The 15,586-nt window shown below is 36.9% G+C and overlaps 1 protein-coding gene across 9 annotated transcripts in view; it reads left to right on the top strand.

Annotated features, from left to right (window-relative positions):
• rasgrf2b (Ras protein-specific guanine nucleotide-releasing factor 2b) overlaps nucleotides 1–15,586 on the top strand; it is a 71,651-nt gene that overhangs the window by 21,580 nt on the left and 34,485 nt on the right. For 8 of the 9 annotated variants that reach the window (XM_058776358.1, XM_058776359.1, XM_058776357.1 and 5 more), the window contains exons 2-5: nucleotides 10,859–10,965; nucleotides 13,173–13,320; nucleotides 14,951–15,040; nucleotides 15,220–15,473. In XM_058776358.1, the coding sequence (XP_058632341.1) occupies nucleotides 10,859–10,965; nucleotides 13,173–13,320; nucleotides 14,951–15,040; nucleotides 15,220–15,473 (599 nt within the window). Of the gene's footprint in view, nucleotides 1–9,097; nucleotides 10,111–10,858; nucleotides 10,966–13,172; nucleotides 13,321–14,950; nucleotides 15,041–15,219; nucleotides 15,474–15,586 lie in introns of those variants that run through there. The other variant, XM_058776361.1, reaches the window with a different exon arrangement.

The following is a 15,586-nucleotide window of genomic DNA, read 5'->3' as shown; positions in this document are numbered from 1 at the left end:
TAGCAATTGACTTCCATAGCGTTTTTTCCCCCATACTGAAAATAATGCCACTGGCAACTGTAGTAAAAGAAAGAAAGAAAGAAAGAAAGAAACAGGTTTGGAACAACCTGAGGGTCAGTAAATGATGACAGAATTTTTATTTTTAATGGTGAACTAGCTATCCCTTTAAGTAGGTTCTGCTAGGTTTACCAATAGCTTACATACACTCCTAGAAAAAAGGTACAAACTTTACCTTATATATTAGCAATATATTAGTGCATATTAGTACCTAAAGTGTACATATTAGTAGGGTACCACCCCAGTGACAGTTTTGTACCTTTTCTTCTGAGAGCGTAGAGGTGGTTTTGTGTATGTAGGAATGCCTGGTGCTGATTTTATCCTTCTGTTTACATGCAACTTAAACGCCCAGAGAACAGTGCAGGAGGACGTCCAGAGAGGCAGCCAGCCTGAGAGACTGTAAATAGATCTAGGGAGGGTTACATAAGGCCTCTCATGCCTGTCTGTGCTAGAAAACACTGAACGCTTAATCCCTTGAACTTGACTTCAACTGCAGTTTCGTGATATATGTGCGCATACATGTACTGGAAGCATATGCACATCTGTACACACAAACAGTTCTTTCTATCTGTGACATGTACAGTACATGGCTGTCACAAACTGACTCAAATGTTTGCGCTGCATTTTGTCTCATCGCGAGTCTAGCGATGACTCAAAGAGTAATGAATGGAGCTGTGTTTACTGTTGCATGACCAGTTGAAGTCGCTTGTTTCCTTAGTGTGCTGCAGATGTGAAATAAATGCAAACATCAGATACACAAAAGAATGCAATATGTTCTTTCTGACCCCTAAGCCTTTGAATTAGCAGATTGCATTTATATGCATAACGATGCCTTATGAAATTATATAAACTAGTTCAAATTATTTATATATTTTAGACTTATTTGTATACTAATTCAGGCACCAAGGGATGGAAATGATCAGCTTTCTTGCATTTAGACTGTGATTGCTTGCTCTCAGTGTCAGTTAAATGCTGCTAGAGTGTTGTTGTTTTTTTTTATTCGCATGTGATTTTCACTGTTTGAAAAAGGCCAAGCCACAATTCCTTTTAAAAAAATACATGTCAGGCTGTGGTTAGTAATGCTTAAGTTTGTGGATGCTGCACACTGGTGGTGGTTGAGGAGAGACCCCCCACCCCACATGACTGTAAAGCGCAGAAACGCATTCTGCTGTATATAAACAAATAGCTAGTTGCTTTTAATTTTGATGACGTTATTTATAATTGGATGTACAAGAATATATAAAGGGTACACAAATATATAAAGGGTAATGCTTTAGATTACAACCCGCAACGTACTGCATAAGTAAACAGAATTTACAGTGTAACTTTTTTGTAATTATAGTGTACATATTCAGTACCTCCGTGTAAGTATAAGGGAATAATATGTGAAGTAATAACCTGTAAAATTACAAATTATTTCTACTGTAAGTATTTTGAAACTAAGTGGTACCTATTCTAATATAACGTGGTATGTAGGCTATACAACAATCTTATATTTGCAAGCGATTTCAATAATAACCAACTGCAGAACCGCAGAACCATTGCATCACAGCATTCTGTGGACAGCAGCGCCAGGCCAGCAGTCTGACGCCGGAAGTGGGCAGAGAAACAATAATGGCGGATAAGAACACGGTGAAAAGGTATTTAATCGATCAAATTCCTTTATTTTATGCCTTTAAGCAATTTATACAGAACATGTCTCTAGTAAATTTTTTGTAAATGTGCTGTGTGATGAAGTGCGTTATTGCATCTGTTGATATTTTAAAACTTGATCGTCTCACTTTGTTATGGATCGTTAACTTGGCACTGTATTTTATTTCAGTGGTTACATTTTCTGATGCTGACCAATATTTTATGCAGATTTATTTTTATTTATACAGGCATATTACGGTTCAGAGATACTCAGCTTTACTTGGAAAAAGTTGTTGCAACAATTTCCACTGCCCAGTGTTCTAAAAAGGACCAGACAGCACAGGTTTAATGCACACCTAAGGCAGATGTCCATAGAGGTATGAACTTTGTGAGTTATTTGTTAATATACAGTGGCAAGAAATGGTATTTAATAGTAGTCTTTTTGGAAATTGTAGTTTGCCTGCACAATTTGGCAAAACACACAACCTAACAGCGGTATGTATTAACAAATATGGATATTATGTTTGCAGTTCAAGGTTTGCTGTTCATCGATGTTCATTTGCATACTATTCTGCATGTTTGTTTTATATTATGAATTTAAAAAGTTGTTTTTGCGTTGTCAGTGGTAATTTTTGCTTTAGAACAGTGAAACAGTGAATCTTATGCAATTTTCTTTATGGTTATAAATAAAAATAAAAAATCTGTTTGATTTTGTTGCAGTAAATTGACAAGCAGAATCATACAATGGAAGCTGACTGAAAACAAGGTTAGTTTTGTAAGGCTTTCATATTCTACTTATACAGATGGTGTGATGTTATAGCTTAATAATATTCTTTAGTTTTAGAATGTCCACAAGAGCTGGCTGGTTCTATTGATTGCGGGGTCTTCATGTTGATGGTAAGAAAAAGAAAGGGAAAGTTGAGAAATATCAACTTCTCTTTTCATTAGAGTGAAAAACATGAGGGCTTTTCACACATGAAATAGTTAACACTGGGTGAATGTAAACCCCAGGTAAACTGAATACTGGTTTATCTTGCTTCATGTTTCACACAGAATATAATTTACCTGGGGTTGACAATTAATCCTGGGTTTTTATATATGCTGCTGTTTACATTGTACATTACTAAACCCCAGGTAAACATCCTTATATGCACATACAAAAATGCCCAAGCACTGCACATCCTCATATTACATACAGCTGACTTTACTATCAAGTTTATCCTGGATGTACTTTTTAGATTATAAAGAAATATACAGTCTCTATTTGACCCTGGCTGTTGTGTTTTCTGTCAGCATTTGACATTTTTGACATCCTGTCAAATGCTGAATTTAATTTACTGTTTTTATGCAGTGCTTATTTTTGCAGTGACTGTCCAAAGCACTTGAATATGAGGCAGGCAATTGGTTGTCTGTCTATTGATAAAGGGTTAACAATGCTAAAGCTGTAGAAACCCTTCTCTGAAGTAGGCTTTCCTTACACCAAGTTAAAGTGGTGCTAACCCCCATTACAACTGTGAAATGTTTCTTTACATGGGGTTAAAAGTGGTGTTTACACTGTACATATTTATTCATTTATTGGGGAGGCATATATGGACTTGATTCCAATTGATGATCTGTTAACATTATATTTTTCACCTCCATGTGCATAAATCATACAAATATGATTTATCCTGTTAGAGAATTTTGCAGTTAAAAGGTATCTCTTTATCCATCTCTCTCTCTCCTGGTCATTTGACTATAAATTAACTTTTTCACAGGAAACATTTGTACACTTCTCTCAAGAAGAAGCCACAGATAACAGAAGGCCCCTGTCTGCACTGCAGCCAGATGGCTTTGCAACAACTAAAAGTCTTCAAAGGTTTAGTGGAAGAGCCGTGCTTTCTAAAATTGAAAGAGGAAAGAACAGGAAAAAGTCCTTCTTCAGCTTTCACAGTCTGAAACAGATGATGATCGACAACTGGCCAAAGAGCTTTAGCCTTTCGCTTCCAAATTAAGGATAGACTTCTTCTTTTTTTTTGTATTTATTTTTTTCCATTTTATTAAAATTTAGTATATTTTGTGTTTTGATTTTTGGGTTTGATGGATCTGAATTTGCTTGCTTCAATCAGTCCTGTGTAGAATTGTGTAATTGTGAAAAAATGGTTCATTCTGAAATGGTTGAGTAAAAATATACATTTTATTTCAAATAAAGTGTTCAAATGCTTAAGCTTTGTTTTAATTTGTGTTTTATTCTTTGTGTTCAGTATTAAGTTAAGACATAACAAACAAGATGATACACTTTTGACTTTAGCCTCTTAAGACCTGAGAAAAAAGTCTTTACATTGTTTAGAGCATTACAAATAATGTAAAAAAAAAAAATATATATATATATATATATATATATATACAGTATATAAATCGCTGATATCATCTTATATCATAAGATATGCTTTGTCCTCGGTAGAGGACACCAGGACTCAAATTCTTTAAAAAAATAAAAATACATAAATGAACATACATAGGCAAAAACAATTGATTTTTTTAAATCACCAATACACTTTTAGTTTTCAAGATTTCTTGTTTTTGTTTTTTTTACCAAACTGCAAAATGTGTGTAAAATGGCCATAATGGGTTTTCTCATTATATACAATGCATCTATAAACTAGATCTAATTTGCATATTAATGTTTTTGGGGCAACATGTAATGAAAAAATAATTGTAATAATGGGAGTAATAATTGACACAATATAAATATAAAATATAATATAACTATAATATAAATATAAGACACAATATAAAATTTCATAGAATATTGAAATATAATTTCTTTCCCTATTCATTTGTTATGTCTCCCAAATTGCGTAATAAACATGCTTTTAGTCCCAGTGTCCTCATATGAGGACATGTATGAAATCAACATCCTGTTTCGTAACAGAAAGCCATATTTTGATTTGAAACCCCATAACATTTTCCTGAGATGTTGATTTATGGCACACAGTTTAAAAATTAGACAGATTTAAATGATAATTACAAAATATTATCATATTTCCATAAGAGTGTCACTAAATTACACTGAACAAAATTATAAACGCAACACTTTTGTTTTTGCCCCCATTTTTCATGAGCTGAACTCAAAGGTCTAAGACTTTTTCTATGTACACAAAAGGCCTATTTCTCTCAAATATTGTTCACAAATCTGTCTAAATCTGTGTTAGTGAGCACTTCTCCTTTGCCGAGATAATCCATCCACCTCACAGGTGTGGCATATCAAGATGCTGATTAGACAGCATGATTATTGCACAGGTGTGCCTTAGGCTGGCCACAATAAAAGGCCACTCTAAAATGTGCAGTTTTATCACACAGCACAGATGTCGCAAGTTTTGAGGGAGCGTGCATTTGGCATGCTGACTGCAGGAATGTCCACCAGAGCTGTTGCCCGTGAATTGAATCTTCATTTCTCTACCGTAAGCCGTCTCCAAAGGCGTTTCAGAGAATTTGGCAGTACATCCAACCAGCCTCACAACCGCAGACCACGTGTAACCACACCAGCCCAGGACCTCCACATCCAGCATCTTCACCTCCAAGATCGTCTGAGACCAGCCACCGGACAGCTGCTGCAACAATCGGTTTGCATAACCAAAGAATTTCTGCACAAACTGTCAGAAATCGGGGTCTCGACCTGACTGCAGTTCGTCGTCGTAACCGACTTGAGTGGGCAAATGCTCACATTCGATGGCGTCTGGCACTTTGGAGAGGTGTTCTCTTCACGGATGAATCCCGGTTTTCACTGTACAGGGCAGATGGCAGACAGCGTGTACGGCGTTGTGTGGGTGAGCGGTTTGCTGATGTCAACATTGTGGATCAAGTGGCCCATGGTGGCGGTGGGGTTATGGTATGGGCAGGCGTATGTTATGGACAACGAACACAGGTGCATTTTATTGATGGCATTTTGAATGCACAGAGATACCGTGACGAGATCCTGAGGCTCATTGTTGTGCCATTCATCCATGACCATCACCTCATGTTGCAGCATGATAATGCACGGCCCCATGTTGCAAGGATCTGTACACAATTCCTGGAAGCTGAAAACATCCCAGTTCTTGCATAGCTAGCATACTCACCGGACATGTCACCCATTGAGCATGTTTGGGATGCTCTGGATCGGTGTATAAGACAGCGTGTTCCAGTTCCTGCCAATATCCAGCAACTCCGCACAGCCATTGAAGAGGAGTGGACCAACATTCCACAGGCCACAATCAACAACCTGATCAACTCTATGCGAAGGAGATGTGTTGCATTGCGTGAGGCAAATGGTGGTCACACCAGATACTGACTGGTTTTCGGACCCCCCCGGACCCCCCCAATACAATAAAACTGCACATTTTAGAGTGGCCTTTTATTGTGGCCAGCCTAAGGCACACCTGTGCAATAATCATGCTGTCTAATCAGCATCTTGATATGCCACACCTGTGAGGTGGATGGATTATCTTAGCAAAGGAGAAGTGCTCACTAACACAGATTTAGACAGATTTGTGAACAATATTTGAGAGAAATAGGCCTTTTGTGTACATAGATCTTTGAGTTCAGCTCATGAAAAATGGGGGCAAAAACAAAAGTGTTGTGTTTATAATTTTGTTCAGTATAATTTCAGACATTTTTGAAGGCCAAGGAGAGGGAGTGGTCATGGTGAAACATCCAATCATTTGGTATCTCTGAAAAGCCCTGAATGTGCTCTGTACTGGACAGGCTTAAAACTGTGACATGTATAGTTTCAGAGAAATTCACTAAAATATAATGTCCTCATATGATGCCACAGGGTCTTAAGAGGTTAAAAATACTTAACAAGGGGATACACGAGGTGTGTGTGTGTGTAGGGGTGTAACGGTTCACAAAATTCACAGTCCGGTTCGATACGATACAGTGGTGTCACGGTTCGTTTTGTTTTTGATACAGCAAAAAGAAAGAAATGCCAGAGAAATTTCCTTGATTTTTACAAAATCTTTATTTATTAAAACAATTTTTTTACTTTGAACAATGATGGAGCTATACTTGACCCATCTTCTGGGGTGTCTTCTTGGCAGCATTAAACAAAAATAGCTCTGGTTTGAAGTATTCAAGTTGATGTAGCCTATTGTCATGTAGCAGATTAATCTTTTCCAATAAGTTTAAATTCATTTAAATAGATTTTACCTTTAATGGGCTTTTTCTTTTTTCTTTTTGCAGAGGAAACACAGAAGTTTTGCTTTTACACTCTGTTTAATGCAGCTCTGAGGGCCATGTAATGCTTTAACCTGCAGTTACAAATGCATAAATAATGTTTTGATATTTTAAACACAAAACGTGAACAACTGATGTTTGAAATTAATAAAAAAATTAAAAGATACTTTAAATGTGAGATTAAAACCACCAGCAGGTGGCAGCAAGTCACTGTTAATAAGTGAGTCATTGCGATTGAACCGATTAATTTAACGGTTGATTCAATCAGGACGAAACGCGTCATGTTGATTAGAGACACAAAACAGTGCTCTGGCTGTTTGTAATTATTTTTGTTGGCGAAATTGAGCAAAATCAGGCTGTCTAAAATGTAAGTCTGTTAATTAACTTATTGCTTATTGAACTGTTGTAAAAATCATTTGTAATCATGCTGAGCAATGCGTATTTGGATAAAATAGCTCCGCCCACTTCCGGCCTCAGACTGCTGGCCTGGCGCTGCTGTCCTCAGACTGCTGTGACGTCATAGGGTTCTGCGGTTCTGCAGTTAGACCCTTCTCAGCGATTTAGCAAAAACGTACACTGTGTAGGCCTACTTTTTAAACACGCTAGGTTATTGTTTCAATCCAAACGCTCGGTTGAGACTGTTGCATTAGGAAGCTGACTTGATTTGACCCAATTTGTGTTGATATCAGTAATAAAAGTAACCCTGGCAAAAGGAATGTGGAGGTTCAAATGCGAATGGTTCTGTGTGCGACGAAATCCGTTTCTGCAGTGCTGATGGAAACGTGTGGAAAATAGGAAAAAAAATGATCAAAGCGCAGACGAGGGACAACCTTGAAAATGTGTTCGTTTAAAACTGGAGCAGTGAATGTGCTGATCGGGAACTGGAAACAGCTTGAATGGCATTTGAGACGAGTCTATCTGTGTTTGCGGTGCTCATGACAGGAATACGTGTCGAAAATACAAGAAAACTAATCGAAGCGAAGAGGAGAGAAATTTTTGAAACTGACTGGAATGTGTTCGTTTAAAACTGGAGAGTTTTGTTGTATTTGATGCAAATGTTGTATTTACCCTGTAACTACATGGAACAATGAGGTAACAAAGCACCACTTTAATTTACAACCCGCAAATGTTGTATTTACCCTGTAACTACATGGAATAAGATGGGAACAAGCACCACTTTCATTTACAGCCCGTAAATGTTGTATTTACCCTGTAACTACATGGAATAAGGGAGGAACAAGTTGGGCTCAAACACAGAACCAGTGTATTTTTGCACAGTAATTACAGAGAAAAATATTGCACTAGTTTTAATTTAATTGTTTGATGGCCAAACTAAATCCTTTTTTTTTTTTTTTTTTTGCTATAAAAACATCACAGTGTACATCCACTGAAATACAAATGTTGTATCATGCATTTTTTCTGCGAACAGCTGGAAAGAGGTAAGCTTGTTTTAAGCTGCATTGAACCTTGATGGTATATAATGCAAAGTTATTTGGTGATAGTGGTGTTGTGAATTTGCTGGTGTGACTCAGCTAAGAGCGACGAATAAGCTTTCATAAGGTAAGCTGACTTGTGAATTATAAATCATAGCAGAAACTCATTAACTCATTTCACTAGATGTCCAGTTTTGTTGTTCAGTAATCATCATGTTTCCTTTAATAATAGAATGGTTAAAAATACCTAAGCCTATAATAAAATACCAGTATAAAATTATACAAAGAATATTGTCTTTCTAAATCACTCCTAAACATAAGATTATTGTTTAGGCCATACCACGTAATATTAGAATAGGTACCCCTTAGTTTCAAAATACTTACAGTATAAATGATTTGTAATTTTACAGGTTGTTACCCCTTTATTCCCCAAAGGTTGCATATTATTCCCCTATACCTACACTATAATTACAAAAACATTACGCAGCAACTTCAGTTTACTTACGCAGTTCTTTGCAGGTTGCATATATGGTAGTTACCCCCTTATTACCCAAACGTAACATTGTTCCCTTATACTTACACATACGTTCTATATGTACACTATAATTACAGAAACGTACACTGTAAATTCAGTATACCTACGTAGTTCTTTGTGGGTTGTAATCTAAAGCGTTACCACATAAAGTCCTCTCACAGACTGTCTGAATTTGTCGCAGTGTGAATTACCAAAGACGCGATCTGAGAGAATCGCCGACACGTCGCCGACGCCCGCGAAATATTTGGCATGCTAAATATCTGGAGCTGTCGGCGATTCACAATCACGCTGTGTGCAATGATTTCTGACTGAAAACTACATCACGAAGACCTTCAGCCAATGAGAGACAAAGATACAGGGCAGAGGGAAGTTCGGTGATACCATATCAGTATTTTAATATGTACAATTATATCATACAGAAACAAGCACAAACGCTTGACCAGCCGCAACATCAGCATAACAGTTACTGCTGAATTATTATTTACCACTCTTTGCAGAACACAATCCCTGTTCCCTGCATCTCCCTCCTGCATAATCTGTTTTTGTTTTTGTAGCTGGAAATCAGCGCACAGACAATTTGAGGGCTATATTTTTTTTAATACTTCCAGTCTCGCTCGAGAACAACGGGCTGACGCACGCGAGTTCTCGCGTTATTTCCTTATCACTTCTCGCGTGTGTTTTGTTGTGAAACTTAGTTTGCGGATCAGACAGAGTTGTCGGCGATTCTTCCTATTGTGAAATCGTGCAATGTGAAAGCCCCTGTCGCCGATCCATCGTGCAATGTGAACACAGCAGCGACTGAATGCTACCCCAGATAGTCGCGCAGTGTGAAAACAACAGCGATCCGACGAGTTTGAAAATCGTGCAGTGTGAACTCGGCATTACTTGCCATACTTAACTGTAACTCTAGGAAACAACAAAAAACAATACATTTAAAGTGAAGTGCATATGCTATTCTACGCTTTGTGAAGCTGCTTATGAATGTCACATGCTAACCAGCTCACACCATGCATTTTCCCTCAGGTCATTATGACAATAGCTGATTCAACTCCTCTCACACCTGCTGTTAAGCGGCTGTATGTGTTTATTTGCCTTGCAGATGGCCTCAAGCCGCATAGTGCTCAGACTCTCATAACCCTGTACCTGTTTTATTTCACAATGCTTGTCAGCATTTGTGTGTTGGCAGTAAAAGCTTGCTGTGTCTAATACAGAGCAGGTGCTCTGATAGCAGTATCTAAAAGCAGGCCTCTCGTGCTGGTAATTTTTTTCTTCTTCATATTTTAGATTGTAGTGCTTTGGACAAATAAGGTAGAAAATAATGTCTGAACTGCTTTTCTTTTTTAACAAATGGTTATTCTTGTTTGTTTGTTTTTTTCTAGCAATATGCATCACAAATTAAATAGAATGATTAAATAATGTTTTCTTAAAAAATAACAAGGTTGATTAATTTAAGACATGCATTGAACACTGCATTTTTTGATAAAACTGAGACTATTTCTAGATCATTTTGTAGAAAAGGATCCAAATTGTGTGTGTGGTTATGATTGTCACAATTTTTAGGAATGTTGTATATATATTTTTTTCAAACGGACAAAAAACAGATAGTAAGAGGGTTGCGAAGAAAATGTGGGAAACAGGTAAATAAAATGAGGTAATAATTAAAAATAATTAAATAGATTCAACAGATTATGTCAAGATGGTGACATTGTTTGGATTTTATTGTTGAATACAGTTGAGAAAGTTAAGACGTGAAGTGAGACAGGTTACAATTAATTAATTTTGATGTGTTAAAAATAGCTGCTTTTCATACAGCTATTTTACTAAGCATGAAATAGTTAGCATCAAATAATTTTTACAACAAAAAATGCCTGTAATGCTTTAAAATAGGACAGTAAAGTACACTATTTGTGAAAAGTCCCTTTAGTACAGTTTGAAGTTCAGAAGGTTCAACACACACACACAGAGGCTAACTTCTCAGTTTGTATCTGTCTGTCTATCTCTTCAGCATTATTTCCTCGTCGTCTTCGGGCATGATGGACAGAAGCCTCTGGAGCTGCGGACAGAGGAGGAGTCAGAATGTGATGAATGGGTGGAGGCCATCCAGCAGGCCAGGTAGTGTGACTGTGTGTATTTGTTTTTTGTATCTTGCTCAGTCAAGGATAATATTTAGAAGCGCTAAAGAAGCTTTACTCTCAGGCTGAAAGAATAAAATCATCATAATAAGAAAGAGACATATCAGAGCGGGTTAAGTCAAGTGCATTATGCATTTATCCCTGTCACTGCAGAGCAGCACAGCAACAAATAAGCCGCACTGAAGTTGACAGCACTGTTGTTCTCCTCTCCCTGGTGCTCAGACGTGCAGCCTAAGATCAAACTTTGCAGTCATGTTTTATACAACTCATCTTCAGGAGACAAATCTCTAAAGAAAGCTTAAACTGCTTTATTTGTTGTATCACAGATCTGCCTTAGAGCAAGACTGAATATTAAGCTGTAATTTCAGACTGTGGAAACCCTGTTGCCAGGGGTGTCATGCACCAATCTCTTATTTTTTTATTTTTAAAGATGTACCAGCCCTTTCTCACTTGGTGCCCTAGGCAAGATCACTTAAAGATAACCTTTGGCAACTTGAAAACTTTTTAGCAACTTAGTAGTTCATTATGCAAGTACAAGTCTTTTTTTTTTCATTTTTCATTTTCTTTCATTTTTTCCCCCTTTCTAAAATGGGTTTTAGTTTTTTTTTTCCAAGTAGAAAGTTGGACAAGTTTATTCTATTCCATTCCATTCCATTCTATTCTATTCTATTCTGTTCTGTTCTGTTCTGTTCTGTTCTAACTTCCCTTAATGTCTTTTCTTTCTTTCTTTCTTTCTTTCTTTCTTTAAGCTTATTTAATAATATTTTCCATATTATTTGTTGTTGTATTTGGCAATATTGTAATAGTTAACAATAGCTTTATTGACTGAAAATATATGTAAATACTTTTGAAACAGGAACTAGGTCTAGTGGTACAGTTTTCTTTTAGCATATACATTACATTGCATTAATGCAGATGCTTTTATCTAAAGCGACCAAAAATGAGGAACATAATAAGCAATTCAATACAGAGCCAACAAAATTCATAGTATACAATGCCAGGTTTATTAGAAAGCTACATCAGGAAACAAGCTAGAATAGAGGTGAAATGCAGAAAAGAAAAGAAACAGGGATCCTGAGTTGAAATCAGTTTTTTTGGGACATGACACCATGACAATAATATATATTTTTTAATATGTATCCAAACTCATGTCATTGGTTGAGCCAGGCTGATTGGGATGCTCAAACAAACATAGCAATGTTTTGAAAAGCCTCAGTGTTTACACTTTTGGGGGGAATCAATCTTACAGATGGCTTATTTATAGTTGTGAAAGTATTGTCACATTGAGATAATTATACGCTTCACTTAAACAATGAAACAAATACAGTTTTAAGTTTGAGTGGAAAAAAAAACTAATTTATGATGTTATGACAATGGTTTGTTGTTGTTAGCAACTTCTGCAAAGAGACACACACGCGCACACACACACACTCACACACACACACACACACATGCACCTAATATTCTGCAGACACACAAACCCACAGAGATTTAAGGCACTCACATGCTGACACTCTAGAGATTTATACTCCTCATACAGATTTATACTCAAGCCGCAGTGTACATTTGTATTGCGTCACTGGAGAGATCGGCTGAATCTAGCAGATTATTGGGTTACCCATGAACAGATGTGCCTGTGAACATCTGGACAGGCCACACTGGACTTCAGTCAAACAGCCGACATTGTTCACTTAAATGCAACTGGAAATAAATCACAGACAATACGTAAAGTCAAAGTGTACCATTTGTGTGTGTGTGTGTGTGTGTAAAATTTTTTAAAACATGCATATGTTGTATTTTTCAAAACATTTTTACATTTTTCCATAAATTTTCATTTAAAAAGTTTTTTATTTTTATTTTAAATTATATCTGGAAATGATAAAGCTATAATTTACATCCATCAGATCAATTTCATAAACACAATTTTACTGGAAAGTGTTGGTGAGTTCAGTTGGTTCAACACACACAGGCTATTTAAAAACAAAAAACAAACGAACACGTACATGATCAACACGAACAAATTAAGATTTAGTAACATGTTCAGCAGTGGCTTGATAGTAGCAGTTTGTTCAACTGGACATCTTTATTGTTGAGCCCTGCTAAATGAACCCAGGCATACATAAATGACTTCATTTATATTCTGAGATCTCATTAAATTTGAGTGTAACCCTGTTGTTTTCATCTCAGCTACTCTGACATCATCATCGAGCGTGAGGTTCTTATGCAGAAGTACATCCACCTGGTGCAGATTGTGGAGACAGAGAAGGTGGCAGCCAATCAGCTCCGCACACAACTGGAAGACCAAGACACAGAGATTGAGAGGCTTAAATCTGAGGTAACTGTATATGCTTGAGCTGTGCCATTTAATGGGCTGTTTTCGAAAACATGCAGTCCAATTTTATGAATCAGTGAACTACTCTAGATCCCATTAATCTAATAACAGTGCAGGTCTCCAAAAATGTCGCCATTACTGAACAGTCCTGTGTACTAAAAGCATTTGTGACTTATCCTGATATGGAGTTCAACCATAGATTTGCTTTTCTCACATTACTTTTTCCAGATTGTAGTATTTCTTTTTGTGATTAAGGTTACCAGCAACCCAGTGTGCCACAGAGCATCTCTCAGGCTCTGCATCTTATCTGTTCCCTAGTTGTGTTACCAGGGAATTATCCTCCCCATTGAACCAGTCGCCATGGGGATGAAAATTATGCCCCATTATTGACATTGGCATTGATATTGCAGGGTCAGTGGCATGTGAATACACGATTCAAAATATAAATCAATGCAAAGAAACGAGAAACATGTTCTCTTAATTAGGCTGATTACACTTACTACTCAGCGTTCACAAAAGACAGGATCTATCTATCTATCTATCTATCTATCTATCTATCTATCTATCTATCTATCTATCTATCTATCTATCTATCTATCCTCGTTCTAACTACCGTTGTTATTGCATGGTGTTGTTTTCCTTGCACTCTTATTTCTTTATATAAACATAGGTCTGGTGTATAATATAAATAGCCATAAAAAACACTTATGCTGTATTGTCATGGTTATAACAGAAGTATTCTTTATGAATAAATGATGAAGCCATAAAAGCAGTGCTTTGTTTTTTAAACTGAAACATCTGCATTCAAACTTGTTGTGAGTTATAAATATTTTATAAGGATACAATTTAAAAAGATACCAACTACTACTGGCTCATAACCTGATATTGTAGAAAAATGTGTATTGATGACATAAAGCCAAGATATTCACAAATACTGTATATTCTGTGTAAACACTGCATTTTGGTAAGTGATTGTATTATTTGTTTTATTATAGAAACTCAGTATAATTTTTATTGTTGTGAAATGATGTTATATGATGGCAGTAAAACTAGAATAAGGAAACTGAACCATTATCCACTTAAAGCAGGTTAGCGATAAAAGCCTTCAGATTATATGCAAAGATTTTTTAAATTCCAAACAAACACTTAACAAATAAAGAAAACACAACAAACTTGACCATTACCTGTTATCTAGAGTATACAATAGCACTTCAATAAACTAAAGTCTTGGTTTGTGCCTGCAGACTGCATATACTGGGAGATACGCTGTGGGGCATTTAGCCTATTTGCATCCAAAGTAAATGGCTGATAAAGGCTTGGCGAGATAGCTTTTTGATGAAGGCTGTTAAATGAAGGAAGGAAATTGTCCATGGAGAGGAAGTTAAGAAGGTTATCTGATGTGCCAGCACCCACACAGGGTCTCAGTGATCCACATATATGACACACTGATTATTCATTGAGAAGGATGAGCGTTAAATACCTCAACATTATCTGATTTGTCAAATTATAATCACAGCGACCAATCGGCCCAATGTGGCCCAATTGTTTTGACAGTCACCTCCACCAATTTCCCTTCGCAAGTGTTTTGAACATTGTAATGCTCAGTCATGTTGTGTTTTGTTCTCTCTTAAAGATTATAGCCTTGAACAAAACTAAGGAAAGAATGCGTCCCTACCACGTATACCAGGAAGAGGAGGATCCTGATATTAAAAAAATAAAAAAGGTAAAGAACTTCAACATTACACGGCCAGAAATATGTGTACATCTAAACACCGCTGCCCTATGGGCTTGTTAAACATTTAACCAGGGCCATTGGTTTGAGAAGTTCATGAAGTTAATCTGTTTCCCTCATTGATCAAACTGTGACCACAAATAGTAATTCTAGACACTTTGTCTCTGTAGGTCCAGAGCTTCATGCGAGGGTGGCTGTGTAGAAGGAAATGGAAGATTATTGTGCAGGACTACATCTGTTCTCCTCATGCTGAGAGCATGAGGAAGAGGAACCAGATCGTCTTCAACATGGTGGAGGCTGAGACAGAGTACGTGCATCAGCTTTCCATCCTGGTCAACTGCTTCCTGAGGCCACTCAGAATGGCCGCCAGCTCCAAGAAACCACCTATTAGCCACGATGATGTCAGTAGCATCTTCCTTAACAGGTGCGTGAGTTTGGATTCTTTGGCATTGAAAACCAGTGACCTGTAACAATTGTACCTCGGCCTACATTTTTGCAAACCTCCAAAAATGCAGTTTTCAGCTCAAATAACACTAG

Source organism: Onychostoma macrolepis, chromosome 05 (genome assembly GCF_012432095.1).
Source record: "Onychostoma macrolepis isolate SWU-2019 chromosome 05, ASM1243209v1, whole genome shotgun sequence".
NCBI lineage: Eukaryota > Metazoa > Chordata > Actinopteri > Cypriniformes > Cyprinidae > Onychostoma > Onychostoma macrolepis.
This window is presented reverse-complemented; position numbering and strand designations above follow the sequence as displayed.